General features: G+C 43.8%; 1 protein-coding gene across 2 annotated transcripts in view; it reads right to left on the bottom strand.

Annotated features, from left to right (window-relative positions):
* The window catches only part of prex1 (phosphatidylinositol-3,4,5-trisphosphate-dependent Rac exchange factor 1), a 78,346-nt gene extending 61,485 nt beyond the window's left edge, over positions 1 to 16,861 (bottom strand). For both annotated transcript variants that reach the window (XM_023835258.2, XM_023835259.2), the window contains exon 1: positions 16,203 to 16,861. In XM_023835258.2, the coding sequence (XP_023691026.1) occupies positions 16,203 to 16,340 (138 nt within the window). In that variant the 5' untranslated portion in view covers positions 16,341 to 16,861. The remainder of the gene's footprint in view (positions 1 to 16,202) is intronic.
* Positions 16,862 to 18,823: the final 1,962 nt, after the last annotated feature.

Genomic DNA, 18,823 nt, shown 5'->3' with positions numbered 1-18,823 from the left:
GGTGGCCATGGTAACAGTTGCTACACAACAGGATTGGGAAAGAGTGACTGGGGACAGTGCTGGTCCGGTCACTAATGATGACGATGCTGATGCAGTAGGGTTTCTTAAGTCCTATGGTGTTCTCACTGGTTTTCCACAAACCACAGATTATGACTTAAACATGAAAAAATTACATTTGTTTTAAGTTGATTTTAATAAAACATAAAACAATCTGACGAAAGGTCAACACCATGGTGAATTCTGATGGACATTTTCATCAAAAACACATAGATTACATTGTTTCCCCCCCCCCCCACTTCAATGAAAACGTGTCACAGAAATGTTTGTTTGTACAGGGACAGATTGTGCAAATATATTAAATTTCACCTAAAAACCATTTGGAAAGCATCTCCATAATTTACATATAATAAAACAAATAAATATTAATTAGCAGTAAGTAATATTCACATACTGTGTTTGTTTGCTCAAAACATATTTTGCAGTCTCACATGCAGGACCATTATCGCCAGTCAGCGACTGGTCCAACTGGCAATGTTGAAGCCACTCCAAGCTAATTTGCGGCGAGCCAGCCTGAAGGTGCCGGATACTCCCCCACAGCGATATGATTCTGTCCCCATGCTAACCCGACAACAACCCCTAGCTGCATATCTCCGTTCAGTACTCATTTCACACGGCTCACTAAGAAGGCCCAAAGTGCGGATGAGCAACAAACAGGTGTAAGCGATAAACGGAGCCATATGAATACTGCCACTGTGACTTTACAATAATTATCTCTAATCCCTCTGATTTGTTCAACAATCAGTTCTTTTTTTTTTACATTTTTGCACGTGTCCAGGGTGAATCAACAATTTTAGGTCACTTGAGGAAATGAACTTCCCCTCTTACTTAAAGACGAAGTGATCCACCGCGAGAAGCTCTGCATGTCCGGTTCCCAGTAGCTGCAGTGTCTGACATACAACTATACCACTGTGCGCCTTCCGGCAAGGTCAGTCCGGTTTTTAAACCAAAGCGGGCTTCATTCTGGGAACCAGCATGCTCTGAAGGTACTGTATGTGTTAACTTCATGGGAAGGTTAAAAATATAGACTGATTATAATATTTTCTGAGAAAAGTAGAATTTAACTGTGGCTATAGACACACTCACACCAGTTCGAGGAAGAAGGGAGCTGAGATGTTAATGATAAAATGCCCTGTGTGTGAAAACAGTACAGACTTCTAGTATCGGGGGCAGCAATTCAGAAGGCAGTACCACAATACAAACATCCTAAATGCAAAGGAGTTAAAGAGGTTATCGGCTCGCCTTGCCATCAGTTTTAAGTAGACCACGGCGCGCAAGGTTACATGTTGGCACAAGTAGAAGTCAGGGGTTGCACCCTACTGCCTCATTGGACGGCACGTCCGCTAAACCAGATGGCCCAAACGCCTCTTTTGTCCTTCGCTTTCATCTGGCCCGTTCTGCATTTCCAATTCGAGATGATGACCTCCCAATGGCAACAAGCTGAAATTCAACAGGACATTTCCATCCATTCACTCATCTTCCATAACCACTTCCTCAGCACTGAGTCACAGGAAGTCTGAAGCCCATTATATGAAGCAAAAGGGAACTAGGTGTTTAACTCCAATATAAATGATCAAATAAAGAGCACATTTTAAATAAAGGAATGAAAATAAATAATACAAACATAAAATAAAAAAGTAAACAAAACACTCCACTGTCAATTGCTTTGTTCAACAAACTCTTGAAGCTGCCTGAACTCAGTTGGGTTCAGTTTGTTTGTTTGTTTGCCGAAAGGCAGCACGTTAGCTGTCACAAAAAAGGAAGTGAAATAGTTAACACAGCACTGAGGTCAAACAAAACCTGCCAGGTTCCCTTTACAGGACGGAGACTTCCGAAAAGCTCCTCTCATCTCAGTAGACGTGCCTTAAGCAAATTCTAAAACCGGAACAAAAATGCTTCTGTAAAAGTCTCAAGATGTGCTTTTCTATTCGGAAAAAAAGACACCCCACAATGTAACCCAGAATTTAAAAGAAAGCGCAGAAAAAAATAGCACAGATCCTACATTAAAACTCCACAATCAGAAGTGAAAACTGAGTTGGTGTCATCTGACTCTGAACCAGTGACAAAAAGCAGCAAAGAGGACAAACATGAGAAATCTCAAGAAGTCTGGAACAAAACACATGCGGGAGGTGATTCCTGGGCCCAGAGATTCGACAAGCATCTGCAAAGTATAAAATATATACAGCACAGTGCAAAAGGCTTAGGCAATCAAAGAAAACAATGTTTAAATGATCTTCATGTTTGTAAAACTGTCGGTCAAAAGTGTTTCAGCTTAGCCATTTCAACACCTCTCCTAAAATCACACCAGCAACTGTCCAAAACAACGCCTTTTTTTTTTCTTTTTTTACTTATTTAAATAATTCAGTAAATTGCTTCATTTGTGGTGAAATAAATACATGGAATGCTGGGGTGTTTAAAATATATTTGTCCTATTTTCTGAGCAAATACACTTTTACTACCCAGATAAAACAACCTTAAAATTTTTCCTTGACTGCACTTCCAACAAGCCACATGTCTGTAGGTGACAGACTGCCACCAAGACAGGGGCAGGCAGACACAGCCCTTGTGTCACACATGGCCTGGCCCGCCCCCAGAGTGGCCATTTGTGTCCCCGTTCATGTCCCCGTGTGCCCCCCCCCCCCCAAAACACAGGGAGGCAGACACAGCCCTGGTGTCACACATGGCCTGGCCCACCCCCAGAGTGGGCATTCGTGTCCCCGTTCATGTCCCCTGCAAGCCCGCCCGGCCAAGCGATCAGATGCCCACGACAGGCCGCGCCTGCTGAGTGCCAGCGGACCGAGGATGACCGGGCACCAAGGTGCAGGGACACAGATCCACCATATGTTCTAGCAAGGGTCATCTCTTTTGTTTCCCTCTATTGGCCTGGGGGTCGGGGGATAGGTGGGGCAGCCTGCTGGTCTGACATTCTGCCGTCCGTCTCCGCGAAAACGCATCGCCGCTTAATGCGATTAGCGCAACTCCAAGCTCCATTTCGGCAGGAAGACGAAACTGCTGATTGATTGCTTTGGCTGCGACCGTGGTGCCTCTTGACTTTAAGGGTCTTCCTCATGCCCTTTAAAGCCGAGCTTTACTACCAGAGGGGCTGAACTGCTGTGGAGGAAAATGCCAATTAACTTCACACAGAGAAAGAAGAGACCTTTGGTTTTGCGGACGGCAGCACTGAAAGAACGCCATGAAAGACGACACAAACGTCAGTCTGAACAAGTATAAGAATATGCCAAGCAAACGGGTAGTACATCCCAAATCATATGTTTAGCTAGGTACACTGCATTAATAAGCCCAAACACTGCTGTAAATGACAATAAGCTCTGCATAGTTAAACTGCATCCAATTGCTTGACCACCTGCATGCACCCATCTAGTATAGGGTGTTGGGGGGAGGCACGCACTCTGTCCGAGGTGAGGCACGCACCCCCTTTCATGTCAGTGATCAATAATAGACATGAGAGACGGGCTAATTTATGCCTTGTGAACTTGTGTTCAGCTTCCTGAGAACAGAAGAATACGTTTCAGTAGCAGCTACTTTCGCAGCCCATTCCCTCAATAGCTCATGACCGAGGACACGGCTGATAGGACACAGGGGTTGCGAGATTCTGATGGGCAAACACGGAAATTTCACTCTGAGGTGCATCTGCAAGCAGGGGCTCGCCAGAGTTACGAAGGCGAAGAGGCCACCATGCGAGAAATCGGGTGGCCTAGACGATGCTGATATTAAAGCTTCTGTGGCCAGCGCTTGCGTGACAGCAAGACTGGTAGAAGAACAGAAGTCACCTCACAGGGGGCTTTACACGCTATGCCACTGAGAGGTTAGCTCTCTATCAGAGGGCTTTGTGGGGACTCGAGCTGCCCCTAATCCTATGATCCGGCCCGGCCGAATTCAGTTTGGGTCAGTCGTTTTGTGGCTCTTGCCATCAGTAAAAAGGATCATTCACAAATCACACATTTCAAGGTGATTCACAGCTTTCGTCTATGTGGTGTAAACAGCAGCTTGAATGATCGAAAAGAGAAATATGTATGATTATAATTTTATACTAAGCCACCAAGCTGCAAAAATGCATCAATGTGAGCAGCTTCCAAACAAAACAGGAAGGAAGCAGTGGGATTTAACGAGCCAAACCCACCCCCACCCCCGCTGCTCACATGACCAGAAGTGGTCGGATGTTTGAGGGCTTGGGTCGCATAAAAGTCGGAGATTTTAATTTGTAGGGTGCAAGGGGTTTTTGGGGGGGAGGGGGGGGGGGTAAAGAGTCGTGTTTTCGTGAGTGAATGTTATCGGCACAGTCCAGCCACTTCCAAAGGCCCCTTTGTCTGAGGCGTCGGTGCTGAGCCACAGACAGGGACAGAAATAGCCTCTTTTGTCAGGGCGGAATGAAATATCACACCTTCCAGTTTAAGAAGCATGCAAGATTTTCACATAACCCTATAAGATCCTATAAGCTTTACTCCTGAGTCAGTTTTTGTTACTTCCCAAAATTGTGTGCTTAAATAAAAATCAATAAAAGGAAATCAAAAACAAAAATTCCAACTTAAAATGCACAACTGAATAACTTTTATGCATGGTAGGGCTCAAGCTGGCAGCCATCAGTTCTGCAAAACTTAAGCCCTAAGCACTCGTATTTTTCAATTCATTTAAAACACTGGCCAGCAGAAATAAGCAGAAGCATTAATACTTCTGGACGTGGGAAATGCTTTCCAGCACAGAGGCCAGACAGCCTCCCCCTCCCCAGAACAGGCTGTAGTGTAGCTGGGTGCATGAGTACATCAGCGGGCCAATCAGAAAACTGACAATGCAGGTTTTTGCATTATATCTTTTGCATATATCATATGAACTTCATAGCACAGTGTCAGGGAATAGGGGAGGGCATCGGACAGTTGGTTAATTGAGTTCACACACCATGCAGGCAGCTAGTGCTGTATTCACAGCAAAAGGAAGGCCATGTAAAACGGTTAATAATCATTAAACAACCAAACAAACGAGAACTTGAGAATGTAAAAACTTAACACATAGAAAGCAATAATGAGATAACTCAACAGTTAAAAGACTGTAAATGAGGTGCATGGGAAAGCAAAGGAACCATAGGTACCAGCAGGTCCGATGTCATTTCGCCGTCCTTCGAACCCCATGACTTCAGAGTTCAATTTTCTCCGGGGCTTCATCTCATCTTTTTTCTTTTCCTCCAAGCCAGTGTTAGGGGGTCATGAATATTAATGATGGCTGTCCCCCCCCCTACCCCCGAAGGTCCTTCACACAACACAAAAAGCTGAAATTTATCAGGAGTACATCTTGACCCACAAGGTCAAAATGGCAGCAAATGCTGCCCCTTTCCATTTCATTCACACCACTGAAGCCCTGACTATAACGCATTTCGGAAACACAAGGTGCAAAAACAACTGGGCAAAGGCTGAAATGACAGCCTGGATGCACGCTAAAGCTGTGGTTTTATTAGAGTCATCTGTGATAATACCTCATCTACATTATGCATTTAGCACAGACAACAGCAGACAAACATTAAAGGGCCAAACAAACATTCCTGCCCTTGGTGGGATCACAAAACCTCATCACTTCCAACACAAAAAATGGCTTAATTTCACTCAAGCAAGTCTCATCTGACCTTACTGTGCAGTAAACTCCATCCATAAAACACATTATCTCCCAGGTCACAAAAGTAACAGGCATGGTAACACGAGGAATGATTCAGCTTTTCAATAGAAGTCTTTTTATTAAATTGTTAAAAAAAAAATATATATATAAATTACTATTGCACCCATTGTACCCCAAAAGAATTGTCGTTCTTTTCAACTTTTCTTCTTCTTCTTCTTCATTATAAATTAGATTATGGTATTCAGCTGGCAGAAGCAGCTAGTTAATTGGAGCTCCTGCCCCATTCAGGCCTGCGTGATCCTTTCAATGGTTCTGATGATTCAGCACTTTTCTTGAGACGGCCCCTTTGCAGCCTGGACCCGCTACAATGACCTGCACCTCGGACTGGGCTATTAATGCTCGAGAGCCACTCCGTTTCATTCTGGTCCGTTCCCGCCGGCTCCGGCGAAATGCAAATGCGTCGGTAGACACTAATTGGGAAATCGCCTGGCCGATCGCTACAGGCAGAGCCACAGCGCGGGGCCAGACCCTGGTGGCTTTTTGCGTGGCCCGGCGAGGGTTTCGGAGGAGCCGTCGCCTCCGTGGTGCAAGGATGAATGGGGAGGCCTCCTCTGTAGGGAAGCGGAACAAAGGCCCAGCAGCACTACGCTGAGAGTGAATGCAGAGGAGCCCCGCAAGCCCCAGCCCTGACTGGCAGCCACGGCCCCGGGGGAAGGGGAGGGAAGGGGGACAGAGGATTTATTCATTGGACAGTGCAAAACCTATCTGGCCCTGGCGATCCTCCCGCCAGTGCTCTTTCCCCCAGTTAACAGAACCGGACATAACAATGTCCTCCTTCAATGTCGGCCCACTTCCTCTCCGGATTGGTGGGTTCATGGGTGCCTGAGCAGCTCACGCGGGCCGGAACAGACAGACAGGGAGTGGGGGCGCCGGGAGGATGAGGGATCTGCGCCTCTGCCAGGGAGGGGAGCACGTTGCCTACTGAGAGGGACACAACGAGGCCCAAACTCTACCCACGGTGCTGGGACACTTGGGGAGGTGCTGGGAAGGGCACAATCAGCTTCCCAATAAAATTCACCTCACGCCTAAGTGCGGAATGCGGAAATTTCAGGAGCTGCATCTCACAGCAGATACCAAACACCATGCGGAATCATAATAGAATGAAAGTACGACGAGGGCCTCCAAACATCGCGATGCAAGGAGCTATTGTCTGGGGCTCTCGTTTCACCTTCTGGTTTACAAACTGTGGCATCTCTTTCGCTTTTGTTTATCTTTTTTTTCGTTCCATTGCAGGCAAGTTTAAACATTTTCATGGGCTGGGCTGGAATGATGTAGTAAAACGGCACTCCCAGCTTCTATTGGGGTGGGGTTCATTCAGTCTCCCATTGGTTAAGTGCTCAGCACTTTACAAGACTGACTTTGTAATCATTTAATGCATAATTGCAGCCTTGTTTATATATATTTAGCACTTTTACAAGTGACTCCTTTTAAAACGAGGTTTCCTCTTACTTTTCCCCACATAATTACGTACCCCTGCCCCCAAGCCCCCAATCCCCCCACCCAGCCCCAAAACACAAACGCAAACATGTGCATGACGTGAGCCTCAAGGTGCCCAGTGGAGCCCACATCGCCGTGACTGAGGCTGGCACGTGGCTCTCCGGATAACATCTCCTCAGTGATCTTAAAACCCGCCTGGCAGGTATGAGCGAATCTGTCATTGGGGAATAAAACGATCTGCAGGAATGTGAGGCTTCGGGGGCCTGGCTCCCTGGCAGGCAACTGGTGACCGCGCTCAGTGTCGACCCGGTATACACTGTGGGATCCGGCTGATCAAACCGGCACACGGACGCCAAATGGCCAAGACACCCCTGTATACTTCCATCCCAATTGGGTGTCCTGGCATCAAGACCTGCACCCTCGGCGGGTAAAGGCTGTGCCGGATATCATCAAGGATCGTGGACAAGCTTCTCCTCATCAGTAGGACGTGACGGATACAAAGGGAGATGGAATGACAGAGATTTGCTTTGGTTCAAATTCACGTGAAGTCAAGGATGTTTGTGGTGTTTGACGTGAACAGTCACGGACCACTGGCAGCGATATAGTAGGAGTACAAATGCTTCAGTCAGACCCCATCCAGCGGTAGGGTACAATCGCTTCACTTCTGCACCATCACATCTTTCAAAGGTGCAAAAAAAGGTTCAGTCATCGTCTCACCATCCCTCACCTTCTGCCACATCTAAACGCAAACACTAAAAAGAATTCCTATCATTGCAATGTACGTCCTGTGCCGGCAAGTAATTCAACATAATCAGAGATCTAAGTGTGCAGCATCAAACACACCCAGGCAGGCACTGCTCTCGAGTTGAGAAAAAATCCTAAGTCGAAATCAACATCCATGGTACAAGGCTCCAAGTAGACCACAATCCTGTGTTTCTCAGTGGCAGATTTCTTTTAAAAAAAAGAAGCTATATTTTTTATGAAGTTGGGCATAGGCTAACATATATTCTTAGAGATTTTGAGAATATACAGAAGATGTCATCTTCAGAACACTAAAACCATACAGACATATCATGGATCCTGACAAAAGAGAAGATCAGCTCTGTCATTAAACCGAGGATTTATAGAAGGGTTAATCTACAGCTCCACCGAAAAGAAATCAAATACAGCTTTGGCTTTCAGTGGCACAGATTAGCCTTTCAATTATGGGGACAATAAATCCATGGATGTTTATCATGAAACAGGCCAAGTTAATCGCCAACAACCACAATGCATCAAAGTTTTCTGGAGATAAAATTATGGAACATTATTATCATGGCCACTATATGACAATGAATTCATCCATGCAGAAATTACAGATAGCGATAAACGTATTTAAAAACAAAGAGAGAACAACCTCATGTAACCTGTAAATCTAGGATAAAAATATTCAATTACATTCTGCTCAGGATGTGTAAAAATGCATAAGTATACATTTCAGGAAGTAGAACTGTTTCTCATCTCTATATATGGAAGAATAAAAGCAGTGATTTTAGACTAACATAAGCTGGTTTCTCTGCAGTTAATCTTCTCGATATATTATATCATAAAATAAGCCAACAACCAAAACCCACTGAAAAGCTCTTTGCATCAGACACAACTACGTGAGATTCACGTTAAAACACAGATGTCCTTTTCCAGATCATCGAATAAGATGTTAGACAACGGCGTTCAACCAGCGGGGCGTTCATAATCCTCTGTGAGAATTTTGCTCCCCCGCCCCCGTCCAGCTCCCATGGCATGGCGGAGCAGGGAGAGACATGGCTTTAACGCTGCCTGCTGCCTCTGGAAGACAGTGAGTGTTGCAGGATGGTGACCGTAGTTGGAGGCCACAGCTGGACACCAAAGTTCAATCCCCACTTCCACTGACCAACATGATGGCCACATTTTCAGTAAATACTAAAAAGAAAACACTGACCCCAGAAACACTGGGTCAGTACTCCTAGTTTGGCAGTAAAGACCACACTGGTTGTTTCTCAGTACTATATATCTTGAACTATGAACCCTTCCGAGCTCTTTACTATGTCTGTGGCGTTGGCTGATGTAATTTTATTTAATTTTTTTTAACAGGCAATAAATTACACCAATCCAACTGCCTGCATTGGAGTCATGTTTTCATAAGGAAGCTACATTCAATTGACTCCATATGGATTCTCCCTAGACTAACTTGTACTTTTGTGTCGGGTCTGTTTCATGCCTGAAATCGTAGCCGTTTACCTAGAGGACCAGCAAAAGTTCTGACCTCTAATGCCACCGAAAAAACCACAGCACCACAAGGGACCGGGGAAGCCTTGCAGTCAGTCACCTACTAAAAAGACAGAGCATTTATATGTCAGATTTGGTGATGGGAAACATTGAAGCACTTCAAAGGACCCAGTTAGGATGTCTGTCAGTCCTTCTTCAATCTGCCTGATTGGCCATGTTGGTCTATCAACTGAAAGTAGCGACAGCCTCTCACTAATTACACATGCAAGAAACCCATGTCTATAAAAAGAAACAATTACTGCAAATATTCATTGCAGCTACTTACTGGTACTTTCCCAGTGGTCCCACAGTGACCTGCCACATCCCATTCCTGTCATCCACCCCACCTTGGCTGGGTCACTCGGTGCACCGCGCCCTGTCCCAGCTTAAACACAGCCTATGGGGTAAAGCCTGCTTTTTGTGCATCTGCGTTCCCGCATAACAATCAACTTCACCCCACAACACGCACCCATGAACAACGAGTCACCATATGCCAGATGTTTCCCGCTGCTCGGAGATGCGTCTTAACTTCAGTTTACGTGACACTCTGAGCCTTCACCCAAGACTTCGTTACACACCCTCCATGAATCCACCAACCATTTCCCCCATAAGATATTTATCCAGAAAACCACACAAATACTCCACACTGCTTTTGAGCAGAGCAGGGAAGAGCCAGGTTTTAAAATAAACAAACAAAAAACAATTTTGTTAAAGTCATCAGGCTGACTCATACAGAGATTAGCTGGAACTAAATAATAATAATAATAATAATAATATTTCCTCCGGGTACTCCGGTTTCCCCCCATAGGCCAAAGACATGCTGAGGCTGATTGGAGTTACTAAAATTGCCCATAGGTGTGCATGTGTGAGTGAATGGTGTGTGAGTGTGCCCTGCGATGGGCTGGCCCCCCGTCCTGGGTTGTTCCCTGCCTCGTGCCCGTAGCTTCGGGGATAGGCTCTGGAACCCCAGCGACCCAGAAGGATAAGCGGGTTGGAAAATGGATGGATGGATAATATTATTATTATTTAAAAAGCAGTTTTCAACCCAGGGTGTTGAGTTTGAGGCTCCACCCCATGCTTAAAATAAAGTCATCTTGCCACAGCACAGGTCAACTGGAAGGACCCCACAGAACATCTGATATTGTTAAGTCTCTCATGGTTGGGATGAAAGTTGTGGGAATAAGGGGATTTCTCAATGACCCTTTTCTACATGAAAAAACAACTTCGGCTCCAATAATCATCTCTGTCAGGTTGTCAATCAATAGAATTCACATTACCGTGCCAAAGAGACAATTACAATATTCAAAAGACTGATTTCCAGGCAGTTATGTGAGGCATGTCCACAGCTCATCAAAGGCTTCAAATACAGTCGAATTTTAACAGTTACACAGGAAAGGTGTAGAGATTAGGCAAGGGAATATCCATTTAGAAGATAAACAAAACCCGAACGTAATCTCAAACAATGAGAAATGATAACCTCCAATGCAGCCATATGTGGATTCCTAAACCTTTTTTCCTCCCAAGAGTCATTGCAGGATCCCCCGACTGCAATGGCTGATGGGAGAAGCCCTGATTGAACAGAGGACCCTAAACCTCTGCTGCTACTTCATTCAAACTCCATCGCAGCTAATCAACAGCCTCTCTGACATACATCAAGACGGGCAGACGAATCAACATCCAGTCATGGATGATGAAACCATGTGGCATGTCAAGCACTGACAGGCTCACAATGACAGATATGGAGGCATCGGTGTAGAAAGGGCCCTTTAGGACAACAGGCTGCGATCTACACTTCCCGTTCCACATGCACCAGCTGGCTTGCAGACATCGACAGTTTCACAATCATCCTGCTCGAGCGTTCCCTTAAACATATAAAAGTGACATTACATTTCATTCATTCTCGATCCTAATACGAAAACGAAACAGCAAATATAGTGAACTTCCTTTACAAAAATATATATTGCTTTACTAGGCATCTTCGTCAACACATGATGGTGCAGGGCATCAAAATCATTTTATCAAAAGTCATGGATGCTGGGTTAGGAGATGGACACACACAGAATATCTGATAGTCAGCCTGATACTAGTATGAGTGGTCCCCTCAATTCAATGCAATTACATATATCAGTTAGAGACTTTTTGGAGTTACATTCCAATTTTAATTTAAAAAGCATAATGTTGCAAAACCAGTAATACTTTTAAATTATTCTCTGTCATTATTTCTACCACATCTCCTCAAATGCCATATTTTCATCAGCAAAGTCAAAACACTGCAAACCATATAGAGGATGAGGGAGTTTGTCTCATTTCCAAGAAGAATTCCACTGAAAATGACTGGGGCCAAATTAAGGTCATGACGAGAATCTCCATTTCAACAAAAGCCACTCTATCCAAGATGGAGTTCCACCCCACATGTGACACGCCACAAAGTCCTGCAAGATGAACTGCTTGGCCTCTTCTCCATACCATTGTACATCCAACCTCAGCACCATGTGCCATTGACACCAGGAAGCTCAAGAAAAACAGACTGCTGACCGTGTGCCCTGCCTCTCATCTCCCATTGTGCCGAACACGCGAACAGGCGTTCCGCCCATGCACTGTGGCGCTAAATTCACACAAAAACTGACCCGTTTCCTGAACCACCAAGTGACAGTCTTCCATATGTACACATCAGTAGGGACAATTTATACAAACTATTAGAAGCTTTAGATGATCGTTTTAGGCTCATGTATCCCGGAAATATCAGAAAGAACAACAAAATAACACTTATGCCTGCAAGAGAGACTAATCTGGACACAAATATTTGTGTAAGTAAAACTGGGTTAGAAAATCCAGCATTATACTAGGCTGTTCTTGACCATTCAGTCCAATATCTCCTGATTGAGACATTGGTCTCAATGTGCCACTTCCCTCAGCACAACCCAAACAAGAATACACCTGTTTTCCCTGCAGATAGGTGGAACAGGATGCACTTCCAACAGTTCCCCCCAATTAACCCAAGTATTCATGACCATCCCGGTTTGTTAAGCCAGAGAGTTGGAGGTCAAACTGCGGTAAACTCGACCTCCAGATGCAAAAATCCCCGAAGAGGTTAAAGTAACAGAAGGAAGGCTGTAGCGCAGCCATAATTCAATGAAGGCACTAAAATGGGAATGTGGGCTTTTCAGATGATGCGGCAGCAATAAATGGAAGCTAGAAGCTCAGCCAGCCATGCACAGCGCCAAGGAGAACATGAGACGCCTTTCACACATACAGCTGTAGCGGCAGAGAAGCTGCCAGCTCACGATAGGACAATCAGCAAGCATGGTATGGAAAATGGGGTCTGAAGACACATTGCTACTCAGTATCTTATGGAGGGGGACCACACACAGCATCCTGCAATAATGTTTGCAGAAACAGCAACACGTCACATGATGGGGATGTCACGTGCATGGCCAAAAATGGGAAGAAACTATAATTTCACTGCGGTGAAAGAAGTAGCTCGAAACCACCACCACCCAAGAAAATCAGAGTGGAGACCTGGAGTACTCGCTCGTTACTCACAGGGTAATGACACGGTGGCAGAGCTTCATCAACGACAGGTGGCAATTATGCCATTTCAGGGGGTGCAAGGGACATATTCAGATGTTTCCAGTTCTCCAGCATCTCGTTAGCCCCCCACGTGGGCAGGAGGTTCATTCCATGGTGATATGTTTTAAGGCCTGTTACACGAATGTTCAGAACATACAGTGACCCGCTATGGGGGAGCACCGATAAAGAGCACAATTCGCTCAGCAAATCAGTGGAAAAATTAGCGTGAACAAATTAGTTTTAAGGTGACATTAATTTCCACATTGATTGTCCTGGAACACTAAAGCTGTTATCAGGATTGCGGAATCACCTGCCCTTTTTTCCCGCAGGGTTACCGAATCTCTGCATCCCCATAAATCCCACCTAGCTGACCGACAGCACATTGGCGTCATTATTCACACCTATCGCCACAAAGGCTTGCAAAAGGCATTCCTCTCACACAATGCCCTCCAAACTGGAATGCATTTTTGGCTTCTTGCTACAAGAACAAAACACACACAAAACCACTCAGGTGTTTTACAAACAGGCATATGCTCGCAGCAAGCGAACATGACAGCCAGCATCATGGAGCCCGTTGCCATTTTCCTGGCATGTTTGCAGCTAATGAAGCAAAGTGTTGAATGTTTCAAATTTCTTACAGGCAGGACCCTCAAGTGCAATCAATAGAAGACAAACAGGGACAATCCATCAATCTGATTTTTCTGTACCTGCCCTGCAAGCGGATGAGCTGCCGTGCCGAGCAACAGCAGTGACCCAGACAACAGGATGGCTCCTTAATGAAGAAAAGATGTCACATTTAACAAGGATTGATTCAATTTCCCCCCCACCACCTCCTCCCTAACCCTCCCTCTGTGAAGTGAGGACAGACACAGCTATCTTTACCCAAACCATATGGCCTCCCCTCCAGCTTGGGGCCAGACGCCTTATCTGTGCCAAATGAGGCCTTTAATGATAAAGCATGCACTACTTAAAGCCACGTGGAGGAGAAAGCCACCTCACCAATTTTATGAATGTAGTATTTGAGATGTCACACAGACACAGCAGCACATGCTCGGCTGAATATAAACAAAGAAACAAATAAAAATAGATAGAGATAAATAAAATGCACAGCTAAATAATAAACTACTAGGAAATGCTGCAATCAAGACAAGGAAATAAATTCATCCCAGATACAAAGGGTATTGAGTAGAACGTAGTTTATAAAATATATTACTGCAGATTGCGGCATCGTAATGCTTAAAATAGAAAAAGGGCAAACAAAGTCAAACAATAAGAGTCTGTTTCTTATTCTCTCTCAGCCAATGTGACCTACGCAGAATAACTGGCGTGATCAGAGCAGCCTCACCCTCCGTCTCTCCCTCTCCCACACCCACACACACACACACACACACACACACACACGCACACACACACACACACACACACACACACACACCCCAACCTCATGATCCCATGTAGAGAATGTGGATTAAATCAAGGGATTCCACATAATGCCACGGGAGAGGAGCCACAGTGCCTGACACATCACTCGCATCAACAACCCAGTCCACAGATTCCCTGCCTATCTGGACCCCCTTGGCCCAGCAAGACCAGAACCTAGAACTCTGGTGTTCAGGACCATCCACACAATGCATTTCCAACATCTGCTCAGGAAAGTTTGGTCTGCAGGCAAGGTGCCGGCGTAGCTCGTTTTGAGACGCCTTCCAGCTCTGCGTGGTTGGGTATTTAAAGACCGAAAGCCGGTCCTGATATGAATCTGACTAATTTCTTTGATGGCTGAGGTTTTTTTCCGTGATACAGAGAATTCATTACACATCTTGATATTCACTCTGCGAAGGACTTGATTCAAATACACCTCTCAGAGATCTGTTTATAGGCTGTGACAACAGACTGGAATTTTTTGGTGATTTTTTTATGTTTTATACAAACAAACAAACCTCACTTCTGTTCAATAACCACTTTCTGTTTCCTCAACTCTTTCATGATCTTCTGAGTGTGACAACCTCCCCAATCCCACATAGTTGTAGATTTTTTTCTTTTTTCTTTTTTTTTTTACTGGAGGTGAATTACCCGTCTTCTACACTACACGCACCGGTCACGTCCTAGACTGATCATGCACAGTAAAAGGCAGCAAGATCAGAAGCCACAAGCGTGGCTCTTTGTTTACACTCACTTGTGCCCCTAGTAGCCAGTTTCTCTAATGGGGAAAAAACAACCTGGAAAGTTTTAATCTGCCCCACGATCACACTGTAAGGTAATGAGACACTTTAAAAGGATTCCCCTTTCGTGTGAACAGACACGCAACATCAAAAGACAATCAGTGAATACGTCGCGAATTCATTTACATAATCCCCCGTCAAAGGATCATATGGCCTCCCTATGGGCCGTGGCACGAACGTCCATAACTATACTTAACATTATCACAGACAATACAGGGGGAACGAGACGGAGACAGGTAATAAAGCAAATGGCTAATACGTAACAACTTAAGCGGTGGAGATAACTCTGGATCGATAGAGTTCCTGCCCTCCGCCTTGCGGGCGGACGATTTACTCAGTGGTCCGTATCAAGATAAAACACAAACAAGGCTACAAATCGCAGTTCGGCATTTCATACAAGCACGACTAATAAGCAAACTAGGAAGTTTAGTCTGAGCAAAGCAATCAAATTCCCCATCAATGAAAGTAAGGCACCTCGGCGTGTTCAGGAAAGCATTAATATACTTGATCACACACATGCTTTAGGAAGAAAATATCAGATAGGCCTATAATAATTTTGACGAGACAAAAATTAAACTTTGCTTGTTCGTACACATGGTTAGTGCATCAGGTCCCTTGACTTCGTTTATGCATATGGGTGAGAAACTTGCATTTCCATGTGAGGCCATTGGGACACCCATGGAAAGTATAAAGACTGTTGGCGTTTTATTTATGGAGACAGATTAAACATATTTAATTATGCACAACATAACTGCACTGTCGATCACAAGTATTGCACATTCATTGTACATACGTTTGCCAAGCAGGAACGTGACTGCGTATACTATACTGACAACAATACGATATTTTAATTATCTTGCCTGAAGATTAAAAAATGCATAGCTAGCCTTTGACAGAAATAGTGTTGGGTTATATTTTACAATGTGCTATGCATACATATCAGCAAACACTTACCGACTGGATGAAGAGCAATGTTCCCACGTAATCCCTCTCCGTGTTCAGGATCTCATTTAAAACGCAAAGTCTCAAACGGAGCTGCCGATCGCAATCTTTGGTGGTCTGAACCCCGTTTTCCAGCTGCCCTTCGTCCATCTTTAACTCGATTGCCTCTTTTACTTAGAAACACAGCCAGCAACAAGAGACAAACTCTCACACTTCTACCAAATCCTGGGATGCGCGTTTTTAATCCATTCCGCTATAGTTACATCACCGCATCTTCAAACAGCAGGAAAAGGGATGCGCGGGTCTTAAGATACTGAAAAAAACTTTCCTTAAGTATTAGAAGAAACAAACAAAAACGCAAAAAGTAGTTCCTCGGTTCACCTCTTTGCTGTTTTATAAAAGCATGTATTCATAATAAGCAAAAACAAATAGCCGCCGGCTGGCGAGAGCTTCTGTTTTTCGGGCTGAACGCCTTAACTTTGTTTTTCACAAATAAAGCTGTTTTTCGCAAGGCAAAAAAACTGCGAGTCTTTAAAGGGATGAATATCCGCAATGTTATTTTTAAAGAAACGGCCAAAGTACTAAACGCCTCGCTGCTGAAACGGGCAGCGTCAGAGAAGGAGCGGCTCGCTTTAAAGTTGCCACACTCGGCGCGCGGACTCAATGGTGAACGCCGGAGTCTCGCGGCTCAGAGACATACAGTAGCGCAGGGATCATCTACAAGACACCGCCTCAAATACTTATGTGTTGCACCGTTCCAGAGAAAGTGATGCAACCTATTTCAATATAGCACGTTATATTTATTTATCTCAAATGTATTGGGTCATATATTCGTTTATTCTCTTTCATCTGGCAGCGTTTCGAATTGTTTGCCGTAAGATTGTTTAAAATGAGAAGTGTTATTAACCTCGACAGAACGTGATTTTATATGCATTAGTTGTAACTTTTAATATAGCACCATATGAGCATAGTATCTTTATTATGATAACACACTTATCGGAACGAGGTGATTTTTTAATATAAAAAAAAACTTATTTTACGTTATTTCGAAATATGAACATTGCGCGACAACCCCTGCATCTCCGTTATCAGGGGTGTGTGTTCGAAGGTGTTAAAGAAAAATAATACGCTCTGAATGTTTTTTTAATTGTGATTGTGAGCAAAATAGGAACCGGGTATTCAGGGACGCATAATAAATATAACATGCATTTAAATATTATCATGTGTTTTAATTGTTTTGAAATTATGATTTATTTTCTTTTATTATTCTATTTACTTTACTTGAAACTGTACCTTTTTAAACTGAATTAGGAACCGTTACGTCCAGTATTCGACTAACGTGAAAATAAGGCACAAAGCAAAGAATTGTAATTATTTTTAATAATAAAATCATATAAGTATGTTGGGAGTTTGAATTACACAAATGACAAAAGGTATATAAAAACTTAAATGGTGTGACAAAATGTCTGGCAGGTGCAAAAAAGTTAGCTCCCTTTCAGAATTAGTTGTGACAGCTGGGGGGTGCCCCCTCCCAGCTCTTCAGTGACCCCTGCTGGACTGGAATTGCTTTGTTTTGTGTGAACGCGATTTGTGAAACACATTGCAACTTAAAATTCACCTGTCAAATGTTTACCGCTGCAAGCAGCCAGCTAATTGGAGTTGCGAAACAGTTTGTATTATTTAAATAAATAAATGTGGTCCCTTTTTTTTGGGGGGGGGGCGCTGAATTAGGCACTGGACACTAATTAAACGCGAAGAAGCTGTAGTTCTGAGTCCAATTTAGGAGTTAAGGGTGATTTAAGTTGCAGTCAGGACCTTCTATGGGTCTGTCGAAGATGAAAGATACCAACATGTCATTTTCGTTTTCGCGTCCTCGCGTCTCAAAGATAATGGCCCAGCCCTTTAACGTTTTTTTTTCGTTTTCTGAACTTCCACATCCTGTTTTTCTTTGGGTGCGTATTGCATGAAAGCAGTGTAAACCCCTAACCCCAAAAAAGTTAGGACCTCCGCCCATATCATACGTTTCATAATCGTTAAATGACCGTTTTACATATTTTCGACAATTACTCATTATAGTACTAGCTTGGCAATATACAAACTTAATTTGACAGGGGAATATTCCACTTTCTAATCTTTAAATTACCTACTTAATATTGTTCACACAATAAAGACCATTTCTGTCAAGTATTGGCCAAATGTATTTTCAGGTTATATATGCCTATAAATTAGGAATTTGACTTCGGTTGTACACTACACATTTAAATTCAGAAACGAGTGTCTTTCTTTAACCAATAAGAAATCGTAAAATGGAGCAAAGCTATACAACCATGAATCTAGGTTTAGTATATTTTCCACATGCATTCGGATGCGTTAATTAGGAATTTAATCATGTAAAACCTTAAAGAATTCAAGTCAGACATCTCAAAAATTTGAGGGAACTAATGCGTTACATACCACCTGCTGGTTGAAAGCGGTATTGTCTCACATTGGTGAATGATACCAAAGAACCGCATTAGCACTTACGTACTGAGGAAAAACATCTGAGCTTGTATAACCGTTTTAAAATACAAACTGTAGAACTGCATCTAAAAAGGACTAACTATACTAGCCATATATGCATTGTTAATTTATAA

The sequence above is a fragment of the Paramormyrops kingsleyae genome, chromosome 6 (assembly GCF_048594095.1).
Source record: "Paramormyrops kingsleyae isolate MSU_618 chromosome 6, PKINGS_0.4, whole genome shotgun sequence".
Taxonomy (NCBI): Eukaryota; Metazoa; Chordata; class Actinopteri; order Osteoglossiformes; family Mormyridae; genus Paramormyrops; species Paramormyrops kingsleyae.
The sequence above is the reverse complement of the archived record's forward strand: the minus strand, read 5'-3'. Positions and strand labels throughout refer to the sequence as shown.